At 53.4% G+C, this 15835-nt stretch overlaps 1 protein-coding gene across 2 annotated transcripts in view; it reads left to right on the top strand.

The window, feature by feature from the left end:
* VAC14 (VAC14 component of PIKFYVE complex) overlaps positions 1-15835 on the top strand; it is a 102034-nt gene that overhangs the window by 20673 nt on the left and 65526 nt on the right. For both annotated transcript variants that reach the window (XM_027618051.2, XM_027618052.2), the window contains 3 exons: positions 2933-2996; positions 9883-10027; positions 10297-10362. In XM_027618051.2, the coding sequence (XP_027473852.1) occupies positions 2933-2996; positions 9883-10027; positions 10297-10362 (275 nt within the window). The remainder of the gene's footprint in view (positions 1-2932; positions 2997-9882; positions 10028-10296; positions 10363-15835) is intronic.

Genomic DNA, 15835 nt, shown 5'->3' with positions numbered 1-15835 from the left:
CGTTTAAAGATTTGTCCTTAGGAAATAAATAGAGATGTAGGTAAGGTTTTTCATTTTGAACACCTAACAAATGTTAGCTCACGTACTGTCCTGACAAGCCTGTGCAGTAAGTACTGGTTACCCCATCATACAGGTAAGGGACTGGAGGCAAAGTCAAGTAAGCTTCCCAAGGTCACACAGCTAGTAAGTAGGGGAGTCCCAGCTCACACTTCGCCCCAAGGGCTCTGAGTCTATGCTTCTAGCGCTGTTTACACCCTGGTTCTCTGAGGAGGGAATAATAAAGGGAAGCCACAGATGTACAGCTTGACTGAGAAGCGGAGCATTGCAGAGTAAAACAATGTACCATTTTTACTCATCAACTTGGCAAAAATGTAAAAGATTACTAATATCCCCTTGTGAGTCTTGCTGGGGATGGACTGCTCCTCTTTTCCTGAAGTGCATTTGCTATTGGTAGAACCTTCCTAAAGAGTGATTTATCAATATGGATTAAAATATAAAATGCCTGACCCTTCCCCCAGCAGCACCCCCCACATGGGACCCTGGAGAAATGTGCTCCCACAGGAGGACTCATGGGGGAGGCGGAAGAGTGAAAGTTAGGAAACAATTGAAATTAATTTGAAGCCTATTTCGGGTCATTTCATCTACAGATGTGCGTGTTTCTAGAAGTTGAGAGGGAGGAGGCCACTGGGAGCGTGGAGTCCGGGCTTGCCGGTCCAGGCTGGCCCTCCCGAGCTTCCCTGCAAGTCCTCCCCTTTGGGCCCAGGTCTGTCCCGTCAGGCCCAGCCCATACCCGTCTCTACCAAGCTGTGCCCCGTCCCCTAAAGTGCCTCTGGGACTAGAGGAGACAGGCAGCAGCTCGGAGCCTTTCTGTTCAACGTGGAAATCAAGGCCCTCTTTACCTTGGGATTGGGGGGTGGTCCGTGGTCCACAGGAATAGCAGTGGCTGCTTTAAGACATAATACAAAGTTAAAAAAGAAAAAAAAAAGCAAATTGCAGAAAATATCCTGTGATTCCATTTATGTTACAGAACAAAAAGAAGGAACGCAAAAGATGGAGAGGGTTACTTGCCTAACCAGTAAAGTGATTACCTGCACAGAGTGAAGTAAGATTGAAGGCTAAGGAGAGGTGGGGTATGCTTTTGCTTTTGTTTGAAATTTTTAGAATGAGAATATGTTTTACTTGTATAATTTAAAACTTCTAAGAGGTCAAGGCTGGTACCATTTGAACAACAATATATAAATAATGATAGTTTTATTTTGTAATCCACAGAATAAAATATATATACATAATGATATGGATGGATGGATGAGAAGGGACAGCTTTTCATATAGAGGAATTCCAGTTAATAAATATAGAAAGACAGAGGAAAACAGAAAATAACCATTAGGGAATCTCAACAGTAATAATTATTACAGATCCACCAATGGATGCCAAAATCAGCAAGGGAATGTTTGAGGAAAAAACTGGGTATTTGTCTAGTCTCAAGTCTTCCCCAAGATATTTACTGATTACAAAGAGACTGGTAACTCACAGGAGAGAAACCCAGCAGACACTACCACAGTCCAGTGATTGGTTTAGCATCACCGGTAACAAGACAGATGTCATGTACCCCCAACATGATGCACTGAGAAGGCATATCACTTTGGTGGCATTCTTCCAGAAATGTATAACCTCAGCCTAATCGTGAGAAAACACAAAACCAACGCAAGTGGCAACACATTCTGCAGAGTAACTGACCAGGGCTTCAGTGATAGTCCCAGATCGGAGGGGACTAAGCCTGGACAACTAAATGTAACGTGTGCTCCCCGATTCTGTCCTGGAACGAAGGGCATGAGTGGAAAACCCAGTGATGGTCTAAGTAGCACTATAGTTTTGTTAATAGTCTTGTGTCAGTGCTGCTTTCCTGGTTTGATAACGTATGATGTTAACACTAGGAGCATCGGGGTGAAGGGTAAACAGAATTCTGTGCTATTTTTGCAACTTTTCATAAATCTAAAATTATTTCAAAATAAAAAGGTTTTGGTTTTTGTTTTGCTTTTTTTAATTTAAGAAAATGGGTATCATGGCCTCTTCTCCCTAGCTCTCGGCAACCTCTATTCTGTGTTCTGTCTTCATAGATCTCTCCATTCTGGACATTTCACACAAATGGAGTCCTACAGTATGTGGGCTTTTGCAGCTAGGTTCTTTCCGTTGGCATGTCTTCAATCTTCATCCATGTTGGAGCACATACCAGTACTTCCCGCCTTGTTATTGCTGAATAATAGTCCATTGTCCGGCGCTAACGCATTCTGTTGACGCGTCCATCAGCTGGTAGACATTGGGATTGCGCTGAACGTGGTGTGCAGTTCCGGTGTGGACAGAAGTGTCCTTTCCTCTGGGGTACCTATCTAGGAGTGGAGCTGCCGGGTCGTAGGGTAACTGCGTTGAGGCTTGAAGGAATGCCAGGCAGCTGGCCAGAGCACCCGTACCGTTTTACATTCCCACGCGCAGGGTCCGAGCGGTTTTCTTTCTCCACAGCCTCACACCACTTACTGTCTTTGTTTTAGTCCCCCGGTGGATGTGAAATGGTGCCTCCTGGCAGCTTTGCTTTTCATTTCCCGGGTGGCCAATGATGTGGACCGTTCCAGGAGTGGTTTGTAACACGCCCTCGGGCCAGCGGTCCCTTCTGAGATTTCCCAGATGTGTGAGCACGGGTGTCCTTCTCCTTTTGAGATCGCTGCACCTGCAAACTTCCAAGCGTGGGTGCTCTCCAGCAAGCTTTGGGGAAGGAGTGGCACTGTGTCCTCGGGGCTCCCGAGCTACAGTCCTCTTAAGAGCCAGAATCAAGGTGTGGGGAGCTAGAGAGTCCGTGTCCTCATAGCGGGGATCTCGTGCACTCCAAAGACCCCAGCAGCCCTTGGGCGTGACACCTTGTTCCTCTCACTGTCCCCAGGAGGCCCCGATGGTTCCTGTGACTCCAGCTTCAGTAGCGGCAGCAGCGTCTTCACACCAGCCAGGTAAGTGGTTTGTGCCAGCCAGAGGTGTCGATAGAAAGCAAGTGGCCTAGATCTTTTCCTGGGTGCAGGAAACTGCAGGGAAGACCCAGGGCAGACTCTCCAGATGGGGCACAGGAGGTGCCTGGTGAGAGGATCTGAAGGACGCTGAGCAAACCCAGTCCACCCAGTTCTGACGGACCGGCCGTCTTGGGGAGGGGGTGGAAGCTGCTGGAGGCCAGTAAGTGCGAGCTCTAAAAGTACACCAGTGCGTGGTGGCTACAGGGAGACACGTACAGACGCCTTTGCCCAGGACTTTGGCTTGTCAGGAGAACGTGGGGCTGACAAGACTGGCAAGGAGAAGGCCGTTCCAGAGTCCGGGGGTGCAGAGACTGAGCAGCAGGAGCCGTCCTTCCTCCCCCCGCCCTCCCCGGCACCAGGTCGGCTGTCATGGCGAAGCCTTCCACGCGGGGGCGGTGCAGGCCCAGCAGCAGGACCATTCCCTTCCTCGCAGTTCCCTCCATCCTGTATGCAGGGTGATGGCATTCCCCTGGAGAGGGAGCTCTCGCCATTCTGTCCCTGTCCCGAGTCCCCTGGACTCGCCCCATGTCAGTTTTTCTGTGGGGTTGCAATGGATGGCGCTCTCCTGCAGCGGGTGTCTTCCCTCTGAACTCAGCACGGAACCTGGACCCGGGGAACAGGTCACTCATGAAGAGAAGATCTGCACTCAACCCCCGAGAGGCTCTCTTCTTCCCACACCTTTCGGATCTTTCCTCCTCTTGTATCATTTGTTCATTTATTCTTACCTCTAAGGACCCCGTGGGGGTGTTCGAAGTGTGTGAGTATGGACTATAAATGTGGATTGCTCCTGGGACCTCTCCTAATCGTCTGAGCAAGGCAGTAGACATTATTCATTTATTCATCCCATTAGTTGTCACATACTCCAGAGTACCTGCCTGTGTTCAGCCCCACAGGTTCCAAGGTAAAGATAGGACCCCTGACTGTGGTCCCCAACCTTGAGGTTCTCCAGTGGGAAGACAGAAACAGGACAGTGGTTTCTGGGGGGAAGGGGGGACTCAGGATGTTGGGGGCCAGCCATGGCACCTGAGCCGAAGCTCACCAGCATCGTGGCTGATAAGGATGATGACTCGTGAGTGCTTCCTGGGTCCGCAGTGCCAAATACTTCGTGTCACGTCGTTGGATTTTGCTGCTGTTTAAATCCCATGGCATCATTACTAGTAGTATTTCCATTTTTGGGCTGAGGAGGGACAGGCGATCTGGGGCCTGCTGTGTAGAGAAGGGATTTAGGGGGTCAGGTGAGTGCAGACCAGCTGGGGGGTTCACTGTTGACCACCCTGTAAGAAGGGAAAGAGGCTCAGCCCGAAGAGGGGGCAGAACAAGGAGAAAGTTGGGGAGGTTTTTTTCTCTGTTGTGAAGGGTGAATTGACAGGATTTGTGGATGTATGTGGTGGAGCGAGAGGAGAGACATGAGGGAAAGAATAACTTCTAGATTTGGGGCTTGAGCCAACTCAGGATATCCTGGCATTTCCCGAGCTCGGGGGGAAAGAGGAACAGGTGTGTGAGTGGGCCAGTCAAGGGCTCTGTGCCACGTGGCTCTGAGCACCCCCTGGGGGCAGTTAAGGAGGCAGGTTTGGATCCTGGATTCGGGGGGGGGGGGGGGGGGCGGATCTGCATAGAGGTGCAGGGAGATGGAACCCTGCTTTTGTTCTCAAGGCCATGAGAGCCTGCCTGCTAAGTGGTGGTGCCAGGCACCAACCTGTCACGTGGGAGGTCCTGTGGCAGCCCCCGGGAGGGCCCGTGAGGGAGGGGCAACAGTGGGAGCACAGAAGCCTGTTGCAGACCTGTCACTGTTGTCCAGGCCACAGGGAATTGTCCTGCTCCACGGGGGTGACAGTGCGAGGTGGAGGGAGGTCTAGGAGGAGGCAGAGATCAGACATCACCGACCGACCGTGCAGGCGGGCACGACTTTCCGCTGCCTCGCTTGGGAGGCAGGGGTGCCGTTTGCCGGGCCAGGTCTAGAGGCCGAGGCTAGGAACTACCTCGTCGGAACCAGGTTTTGCTCTATACCTGTCATTCAGGAGCCCGTGTCGGATCCTACCCTTTTAAAATTAAAAACCAAGAGCAAATCATCTCATGCTTTCTGTCTCCCACGAATGGCCCTTTCCTCATGGCAGCTGCCAGTCTTGAGTCAGTAGCTATGCCAGAGAGGGGGGCGGAGCTGTGCCAGAGAGGAGTCATGAAACCCGAGCCAGGGTGCCTGGGCCCCCCACTCCTTGGAGACGGGGACACGGTAGCGGAGGACAGTAGGGTGGGCGCATGCTTCCTCCAGTAGGTGCTGCCAGAGGGGGACTGCGCTTAGGCAAGAAGGCACCTTCCAGGATCACCAAGAAACAGAACCTACCCTGTGACTGTCCAGCCCCACTGACTGCCCGCAGCTCCCATGAATCCTCTGTACCGTGAAGTCCAGCCGTCTGGACACACATCCTGACTTTGTGGCCCTGCTCCCTGCCCCAGTGTCCTCATCTGTAAACTGGGTGCAGTGATAATACCTACCTCCTAGGGGTGTGGAGCTCCTGTGAGTTGAATATGTAAAGAGAATAGAATGGTGCCCAACCCACAGAAAGCACTTTACACATTTTAGCAACAGTTACTATTAGGAGAACCTCATTATTATCCCCATTTTACAAATGAGGAAACAGGCCCAGAGAGGTTAACTTCTTGCCCAAAATCTCTAAGCTCCTTAGTGGCCAAGTTGGAATTCAAGGCAGGCCAGTCTTCCTCCCAAGCCACCTGGTGTGACCTTTATTGGGTGCACTGGGAGAGTTACAGAAACTGCACGTCAACCTCCCTCACTCAGCTGATGTGGGAGCCTGGGACAGGTGTTACCGTGGACACAGGCATCCCCTCTGATGCCCTGGGCCTCGCCGAGGGCCGCAGTGTCATCAGCAACATTCAGTGTAGGACTCCTGGTATAGCTGGCTGCAGAAAGGCAGGCAGAAAGACCTGGAATTCAGTGCTTCCCAACTTTTAGCATCTGCTGACTGAAAAGAAGCTGTAAAGATGCTTTATAAAAAAAAAACATTGAGTTCAGAAACAATTCTTTATTTCTTTATTTCTCTTCTAATTTGATTAGAGATGTAACATACAAGTACCATACAAAGTTAGACATTACAGAAATGAAGTGCCGCCTCCCAGAGAGAACCACTGGAATTTATCATTATTTGTTGGTAGTATCAGAAGTATTATTTAATAAGTTGATATTTTAATAGCCACAGTAGTGCCATGCTTTTGGAAAGTATAGTAGATATATGTGGAAGACATTAGTTATGAGATGCCTTATGAGAAAATGTGCAGTGGAAATGGAGTTTTGCAGACACCTTGAAATAACTCAGAAGCCCCCAGGAGTGACTAGTCTAGACTGTTTGGAACCGACGCAGAAATAAATTTTAAACTGTGAGTGAGCTCCCTTCTGCTCTCTGGGGAAGGTATGCCAGGGCGGAGGCTACCCCATCTCAGACTCCAGGCTAGCAGCAGCTCAGGAGCTGAGTACACCATGCAGCCTGCCCTCTGGAAGAAGAGCCTGGCTTCTCACGGAGTTCTGGCTTCCCTCGGAGCATATTAGGAGCCCAGCACACAGGCTAGCCCCACCCAGCAGAGCAGCTGAGAGCCACCTCCTTGACAGCTGGTAGGATCTTTCCTAGGCACGAAGATCGGTCTCCCTGGTGCCCTGGGGTGTGCCTGCTTCCCATGAGCCTCACCTCCAGCCAGCCAGGGGAAGTGAGACCCGGGGAGAATGTCTCCAGCTACAGGAATAAGTTTCCAGCGCATGGCCGCATGACCTTGGACAGGTCCCATACTGTCTCATCCGTGCACTGAAGGATCAAGTTACTTGAACCATGAGGTCCCTTTCAGCTATGATGTTCTTGGTTGGTTGAAGCTGACACCTGCCTCGCCAGTGATTTGAAGGTGCCCATGTCTGGGGAGTTTTGTTGTGGGGAAAGTCATGTTAGCACACAAAATGCTACCAGTTCTCACACACCGCTCCATGAAATCCTTCGTTGTTTGGCCTTGACACAATGCCACCTAAGGGAGATGCCACCATGGGCTGGCCCTTACTTTGTCCCTCAGAGGAGACACTGAGCTGGCCAGGAGTGAAGCAAGAGACCACACTGAAGCAAGGAGCCCAGCTGCCCTGGGGACCATCTAGCATCTTGGAGCCCTATTTGAGCCGCTCAGATTTGGAGTGCCCCCCACATAGATCGGCACCAGGCTTTCCCAGTATCCTCTCTCACCCCACATAGAGACTTTGTCTACCATTACTGATAAGAAAATACAGTGAAAAGTATACGTGATGACCTCTTTCTACCTCCAGTACATGGGGCTGCCAGGTCTGACCTGGCCAGGGAGTGGCCAGTCCCCGGAGGGGCTGCCATCTTGCTGTCTCTGCCAGGGGCCAGTTGGAAATGGACTCTCCTGAGCCCAGCCCACTGGGAGGCAGTGGCATGTGGTGGACGAGGCCACTCTAGACTCCGACTGCTCACATTCAAATTGCTGGTGCTACCACTTGCTGACTGGCTAACCTCAGGGCCTGACTTACAGGGTGGAGTTGGGGAAGCTGGGCTTGGCGCCGCCTTCCTCCCCACCAGTAGCTTAGGACACAGCCGTTCCTGGCCAGTACAGTTCTGACTCCCCTGGGGGAGTGAAAACAAGGCCTGGCTCCCAAGGGGGCCATTTCAGCTAAGAAAGTGGTGGTGGCCTGCCAGGCACAGGGTCCTCCTGGCAACTTGGGCCCCATGTGGCAGCTGGAACGCCCTGCAGCTCCTGCTGAGGAAAGGGACTCACTGTGGACTAGGGGCTCACCAGGTTAGGAAAGAAGAGGCAGGGCCGGGATGGCTTCCACTCCTTCCTCACAGCGTCCTGCTGAGCTCCTCCTTTGTTAAGGCCTTGGGCTGCGGGTAGGTTTCTGGAACTTTTCCAGCTTCTCAAGGAGAAGAGCTATAATAGCAGGCTGGAAGGAGCCAGGTAGGAGGCCAGCAGGGTGGGAAAAAGAAGGACTTAGAGATGAGACAGTAAGTCCTGGTCATCGGCAGGAGCAGAGGGAGCGTCTAGGAAGTTGTCAGAGAGGAAGGGGAATGCTCTGGAAACTGCAGGGTAGCTCGTTAGCCGGACACTGTCACGCCGTGTTGTCCGTGGTGGTAGCTGCTGTCGTGGAGCTACGGGCACGTGCCATGTGGCTGGTCTGAACAGACATGTGCTGTCGGGGTGAGAACGCATGCGGGATTTCGAAGACTTAGGACATGGCAAAGAATATGAAGTATCCTATGAGTGACGTGTACGTTGATGATTTTATCGATCGTATGTTGAAATGCTGCTGTTTGGGTATGTTAGATTCATTAAAGATATAGCATTAAAATTTTACCTGTTTCATGTTACTTGTTAGTACAAAACCTCAAAATGTGAAATCCACAGGTGGCTCATGTTATATTTCTACTAGGTAGTGTGGGAGAGGAATTGATGAAGAGATTGGCTGGGAGCTTGCGTTTGCCACCCTGGACTTGTCTGTGCCTTAGTTTCCCCATCTGTCTTAGGCTCCCTAAGAATCTAGACATTTGGATATTCTCAGAAGACCCCAGAACTTCCGGCCACATGACTCCTGGGGAAATCTCAGGGGCCGCCCCGGCCAGAGGCTCAGCAAGCCCAGCCCCTCCGGCTACCAGAGGACGGGAGTGCCCACTCTCACCCCTGAAATGAGCGCCATGGGGAATCATCAAACCGTAGTGAATAGCAGTTCCGCTGAGCAGTTACAGAGCTGAGAGCGGGGCCCTTTAGGAATTCACATCAAATGAGCTTCAGAGAGGCTGCGGACGAGTTAGGGAAGCAAAGGCATCGAGTTCCTGCTGTAAATGAATAATTGAGCAGCCTAGAAATACCACGCGAGACCATTGTGTCCCAGCGGGCAGCTGAACTGCCTGGCCGGGGTCCTCAGTAACTGCAGCCCCTGGGCGGCACCTGTCCTGAGACCTTTGGGTGGCATGACTTGTCGCAGGAAGGGAGCCCCTCGCTAATATCCTTAGGTTCTCGGCCTGTGCTGCCCCCACCCCTGGAAACTCCAGCCTCTGCCTGGGAGCTGTGCTTCGGGCAGAGGGCTGTGGCAGCCAGCCTCCTCCGGGCTACTGCCCGGACGCCTGCGAGGCTTTGGGCCAGGGAGCCTCTGCCCCGCTGGAGCAAAACACAGTCCAAACAGGCTCTGTCTCTCAGAGGCAGAGGCTGTGTTGCGCCTTCCCCGACTCAGACGAAAGTGTTACAGCTTCTCAGGCAACTCTCAAGGCTTCTCAGCCAAGCCAAACCCTGTGCCAAATGGCCTGGAGTATGGCAAGATCTAAAGCCACAACCCCTGTCCTTACACGAGAAAAGTTCTTTGTTTGCCCCGTGAAAAAAACCTGTGGGCTCTTCAGGGCTATTTTCAGGGCTTTGCCCTGGACTCGTTGGAGGTGGTGGTTTTGTTTTATCAACAAAGGGTCTGGAGATGCTGAACAGCCTTCCAGCCCCGAGGTCTGCTGGGCCCCAGCGCGGTGACATCAGAGAGGTTTTTTCCTGCCCAGGCCAGGCTAGTGCTGGGGAGGTGGGCAGGCACGCAGCCGACTGGCCCTCTTCCCCCACCTGTGGTTGTCACAGCTCTGGCCTTGGAAAGAAAGAGGAAGGTCAAGGCGGTGAAGCCAGCCCTCCGGGAGCCATGCCAGGGTGGATACCACCTGCCCGCCCCCGACCACTGCGCCCAGGAGAGGGAGGCAGAGTGTGGTTCTGAGTGCGGACCCGGGGTGGCACTGCGGCCAGGGCAGAGGGGCGCCAGCGGCTTCAACGCCGGTCTCCTCCCTGATCTTGCCCACAGCACTGAGAGGGCCCCGGTCACCCTCCACCTCGATGGCATTGTGCAGGTCCTAAACTGCCACCTCAGTGACATGGCCATCGGGATGATGACCAGGATCGCCGTCCTGAAGTGGCTCTACCACCTCTATATCAAGACTCCCCGGAAGGTGAGTCCCTGGGCCTGTCAGCCCCAGAGGCCCAAGCTTGGGGCTGCTTTGGGGGTCCACCTTGGTTTTCAGGGGTCACCTCGTGCTTGTTAGGATTCTGGTCAGTGCAGTTCTAGAAAGCCCCTGGCAGGCAGAGGAGTGATAGATGCTGGAGGGGCCCTGGGAGGGCGTGGGGGTGGTCCGTGCAGTGCAGTAAGACCCCATCCACATTGAATCCACTGGTTGGGGGGGGCGATGCTCACGGGTGCCCCGGCCTCTCTGCTCTCCAGATGTTCCGGCATACCGACAGCCTCTTCCCCATCCTGCTGCAGACGCTCTCGGATGAATCCGACGAGGTAGGTCACGTGTGCCCCTTTCCTTCTGTGCATGGCTGCCCAGCCTCCCCTTTTGAGTGGCTAATGAGACCTGGTAGATGAGAAGTGCTCGTTTTGTTGTTGTTCTCTTAAATCAGCATCCAAAAAATTGCTCTCTTCCTACCTGGTAAATGTGCGTTGCTTCCGGGGAAAGCTGGGTTTAATGCTCTTGGCTTTGGGAACAAGGACTTCCTCCGCCGGCCCTTCTGAAGATAACTGGGTCAGTGCATCAGTGAGAACACCAGCCTTGGGGGGGTGGGGGGGACCTGGCTCGACCGTAGAAGGCAGGGGGTGTGGTGGTGGGCAGCTCATCTGTGGGTTGGGCACCCGAAGGCAAGGTCTGGCCCCACTTAGCTGCCTGGCCATGAGTAAGTCACCTCACGACTGCACGTCCAGTTCCTTCTCTGCTCATTCGGGCAGTGGCAGCACATGGCTGTGAGGGTGAACTGACCCTCGGAAACTGCTGAGTGCCGGGCCACACGGTGCTGGCCCCTCTGGAGCTTTCGTTCTCTTCATTTCACCCAGACTCTGTTCTGCCCTCTGGTTTGAAATTGTCCCTTTAAGCTTTGCTGTGTTGTGGTCAAGAGCAGAAGGAGAGGCTAGCGCAGAGAAGGGGAAGGAGAGCTGGGCCCTGCGTCCTTCAGCCGCCTTGGGGGGGGGGCCCACCTGTCCCCACCGATCCTCGGCAGTGTTCCATTGTGTGCAGTTAGGCTAAGGTCGTTCTTTTTCAGGACTCCCCAGCCTCCCAGCCAAGGGGCAGGATTTGCAGCTGGGTGTTGCCATCAGCCAGGGTAGCATCCCTTCTCTGCACCCATCCTAGCTCCAGGCTGCCTGTCAGACGCTGGCGGGGCTGTGCCTCAACTGGTCCCTCTCCTTCCCTCTTCTGGCTCCAGGCAGAGCTGTGTGTGCCGCCTGAGGCAGTGGGCACGTGAATCTGCAGACCCCCCCACTGGGAACAGTGAGAGTGGACAAGCGCTGGGGCGGTGGGGGAGAGGGACGCTGCTCACAACTTTCTGGGCGTGAGGCACCTGAGGCTGGTACCAGGCTGTGTGGGGCCCAGTGTAGTTTTCCTGCAGCCTGACTTTGCTTTCTTAAACCTGAGCTGAAAAGAGATGCAGACGGGCAGGTGTCTGCCTCTCCGTTCTCTGAGGTACTCTGCATTTCCAGAAAAATCCAAAACAGATGGTCTGGGCATCTGCCCTTGACCCCTCCTGCCTGCCCCACTCACGTGCACACACACGCACACACGGCCTCTCTCTCCCTCCCCCTCAGCAGCCCACTGCAGTGTGTGGCCCAGGAGGACACAGCCCATTCTGCCTGAGTTAGGGGTGACACACTGTACGCTCACAGCCCTCATTTCAGGACAGAAAGGACAAGTAGAACTTCGCTAGCACTTCACTGGAAGCAGCTGAGTTTTCAGTCCTGTAAATTGAGTTGTTCAGTCCCACGCAGCTGTCTTTGCCCATGATGGTCTGTGTGCGCGCGCATTTACAGGGAGCCGGCGGAGATGCGGGCCACTAAACAGCTCTGTTCGGGTTGCGGCTGTGGAAACTCGATTTGCTCAAGTGCCACATGTTCTCAGAGCTTTGGGCATATCTTGCGGGCCCCTGCCAGGAAAGGATTGCACCTGCTCTTGGGGCTCAAGGGGGGCTGTTGCCGTAACAGGACCAGAGAGTCCCTGCTTTCCCATCTCTCCAGGGGAGGGAGTTGGGGACCATGATAATCAGTAGTGAGTCCTGATTCTGCCCTATCCTGGTTCTTCACCACATCACATTCCTAAGTGTCCCCTGCCCAGTCTCTTTGGCAACCTTGAGGGCATACTGTGTACTTGGCAGTGGAAATACGGCCACGAACAACACAAAGTCCCCCTTCTCCTGGAGCTTCCTTTCTGGGATCTCTAGAAATCACTCTCTCGTGGGTTTTCCCATTTTTTCCAAACACAGCCCTGATCTCAGTCAGAGCTCCCGGAGGTTTAAGACCCTGAAAGCCCATTCAGTCAAATCGGGTCACAGCCAGACTGGTGGGGAGAATTTAGCCACAATGTTACATCCGGCCCAGGGGCCTCAAGGTGCAGGCTATCCCACTGTTCTGGTTGATTCTTAACAACAGTTTGTATGAAGTCATTCCTGTGCCAGGAGCTGTGCTAGACCCTCAATTCGTGGTATCTGGGGAACCCTCAACGAGTCTGTGGGGAAGTACTGTTGCTCTTTCCGTCTTACAGCTCAGAAGACTCAGACTGGGGGACGCAAAGTACCCCGCAGCAGCTAGGAAGCGGGAGGCCAAACTCAAAGCCAGATCTGTTTGACTCCAGAGCTCACCCTCCTATTCACTCAGCCGTCACGCTTGTGCTCCACCAAGTGTTGGTCCCAGCTACCCACATCAGAACCAGATTGGGGGGGTGGGGAGAGCTGGTCTTTACAGTTGTATCATCATCCCCATTTCTGGCCGCCGCCTCCTGTTCCACAGGTTCTTAAAAACAGTTCTCTATGTGGTATGGAGAGCTGTGTATATCCTGCAAAAGCTTCGGCCCCCAGACCCTTTGTCCATTTTCTTATTGATTTGTAGAAGCTCTTTGTATATTAAGGACATTCTGTTTGTCATTGGTGTTGCAAATATTTCTCTCTCCCCGTATGATAAACTCACATGCTTCTCACCCTCGGTGAGAGCCACTGGCCTCAGGGAACAGAATGTACCCAGGTGTTAATGATGCAACAGCTGGGTGCAGGGAGTGGCAAAGCCTCATAGACACCACCATGTTCCATAGTCCCATTGGCACTTGGCCTTGCTGGGGTGTCTTGCTTGCCATTGTCGCTCAGTTCTACTCCAGCAATACTTGGTAGTCCCACCCTTCTGGCACCCTCGGTTGGTTCTGCTTTTCCATCATTCAGGATAAGTAGCTGTTTCCTCAGTGTCTCCTGCTCCTTGCACACTTTATATGAAAATCCCTTTTGTCAAAGAATTTGCAGGTATCAAATTAAAATTCTTGGCACTGGAGAAAAAATTCTCCCATTAGCTAGAGATCCAGTTACATGTTTTTAAGTGAAAATGCAACCCTGATTTCAGTAGCATGGACTGTAGGGTGCATGCTCAGAGCTTCCTGCTGGGCCCTGGTAGGGAGGTGGGCCTGCTTCTTCCCCGGCCCGGAAGATGCCAGTTGTCGGCTACCTCTTAAGCCTGCAGCTGCCTGAGTGAGCTCCGCCCATGAGCACCAGAGGACGGCTCCTCTCAATGTCCCTGAAGGTGTGGCTGGTCCAGGAGGGGCCTTGGGACCACCCTGACACCTCACCCCCAAGCACCACTGCCTCCCAGCCTGCATTCGGAATCCTCGGGGTATAAAGGTGGGTGTGCGTTGTTATACTTCTGTCCAGACTCATAGAACATACAGCACCGGGAGTGAGCCCTAAAGTAAACTGTGGACCTTGGGTGACAACGGTGTGTCAGTGCAGGTTCACTGATTGTAACAAACATACCACTGTGGTGGGGAACGTCGTTACGGGGGAAGCTCTGCGGGGGTGAGGGCAGGGGTATGTGGGAAATCTCTGTAACTTCTGTTCAATATTACTGTGGACCTAAAACTTCTCTAAAAAATAAAGTCCACTTAAAATAAAAGTGCAGAAGTTTAAAAAAGAAATCTCAGTCTCAGAAGAGAGCTAAAAGGATGCCTGGTGCACCTCAGAGGTGAGAGGATGTAGCGCACCCCACCCCACCCCCACCAGACAGCTGGCCACCAGACCTGAGCTTGCCTTGCAGCTCTCACCCTCTCCGCCAGGGACCTTGGGCAAGGAGGCTGACCTCTCTGGCCTGCGAAATGGGGCTCATGATGTCCACACTTGCCTCACAGGCCGTTGTTACAGGAGATAGCATAGAGCTCCTGGGCCAGATCCTGGCCCATCATAACTACTTGTCTGTCATGACAAGTGCTTCAGTGGGAAATTGGTATGTCGCTGCCTTGAACTCTCCCACCCAGACACAGAGCTTGTCCCCGTTTCTGTAAGTCATTTTGTAAAGCTTTCAGGCCTTTTTTGTAGGTCTTACTCGTTATGAAGTTTGTTTTCAGTATTTTAAATTTTGTTGGGATGTTGAGTGTTATCCCTTCTTGGTAATATTTTCTCCCAGGTGACAGTGCAGCTTGATGGCTTAAGAACACAGGCTTTGGAGTCAGGAAGTCCAAGAGTCTGGTCCTGGCACACCACTTGGTAGTTGGTTAACCTTGATCTTGAGCAAATGAGCTGGCCTCTCTGACCCCCAGTTTGCTTATCTGAAAACTGAGACTAATGGGAGAAGCACCCTCCCAGGTCTGGATTCCCGAGTGAGAATTAAAGGAGGTCACAGGTGTAGAATACACGACCTGTGTGAACACATGGTAAATTCTGGCCCCTCTGATGCTGGTACTCATTTCTGTCGAAATGGCAAGGGTACACATGGAAATCAGGAAGATAGGCTCTGTTTTTTCCCCACATCCTTCCTGCCCCAGCTTCAGCAGCAAAAGCTGGAACAGAAGCTGGTCTCTGTCCTGTACCCGTCTTAGGACCACATAGGCCCCGTGCCGAAGGCCAGGTGGGCGGGCTTCTTTGGGGGCTCATTGTCCATATCCAGCCATAGAAAAACCAAGGGGAAGGCAATGAGCAGCAGGACCAGCACCCCTTTCTATACCTTCTCCCCTCCCCACCCCCCTCCCTCAGGACCTCCGGCTCAAGTCAGTGGGCTGTGTTTGCAGCATTGCAGGTGGAAGGGAGGAGCTGGGTGCCCTGGCTCCAGGGGAGAGAAGAGAAAGAGCATCATCGGCAGAGGGCCTGCCTCGGGGCCTCTGGCTGCCATGGCCGCTTGCTCAGAAGCAAGCCTCAGAGTCTGTGGAGATCCAGAAGGGCACACCCCGCTGGGGCCTCCAGAGGCACCTTGCCCAGGGTCTTCTCACCTCTTGGAGCCAAGATGACCTTAATCACTTCAGAGCAGAGGTTCTCAACCCGGGAGAAATGCCCTCTTCCCCTCCCCTAGGCTCAGAGGAACCATGAAGAGAGATTGCTGAGGGGAGTTTATGGCTCATGTGGCTGACATACAAGCAGAAAAAAAGAATGAGCACCCCCTTTGCCAATGAGGAAGCGTGGAGGGTAGGACTGTGAAGGCGGCAGGGGCAGCAGGGGCAGGTTCCGGGTTAGGAACCCGTGTGCCACGTGAGGAGTGTGGTCGGCTCAGGCGCTGTGGCCGGCTGCTGTCGCCAGTGATGGGGGCATCTCGTAAAGGTCCTTCGAGCACCCCGCGAGAGCTGTGACGTACCTGTGGTCCAGGGTGACTGGGGCCTTCCCCGTCCTCAACCCCGTAGCACACCTCAAGAGCGTCCAGCCCAGTGGGGCAGGGAGCCCAGGGGCTGCTCTCACCTTTGCTGCATCCTGAGGGAAAGGGGGGCCATCAGCTCTGTGTGGGTCAGTCCACCAGCCCTCTGGGCTCTCAGACACGG

This window comes from Zalophus californianus, chromosome 17 (assembly GCF_009762305.2).
Source record: "Zalophus californianus isolate mZalCal1 chromosome 17, mZalCal1.pri.v2, whole genome shotgun sequence".
Lineage (NCBI taxonomy): Eukaryota > Metazoa > Chordata > Mammalia > Carnivora > Otariidae > Zalophus > Zalophus californianus.
The sequence above is the reverse complement of the archived record's forward strand: the minus strand, read 5'-3'. Positions and strand labels throughout refer to the sequence as shown.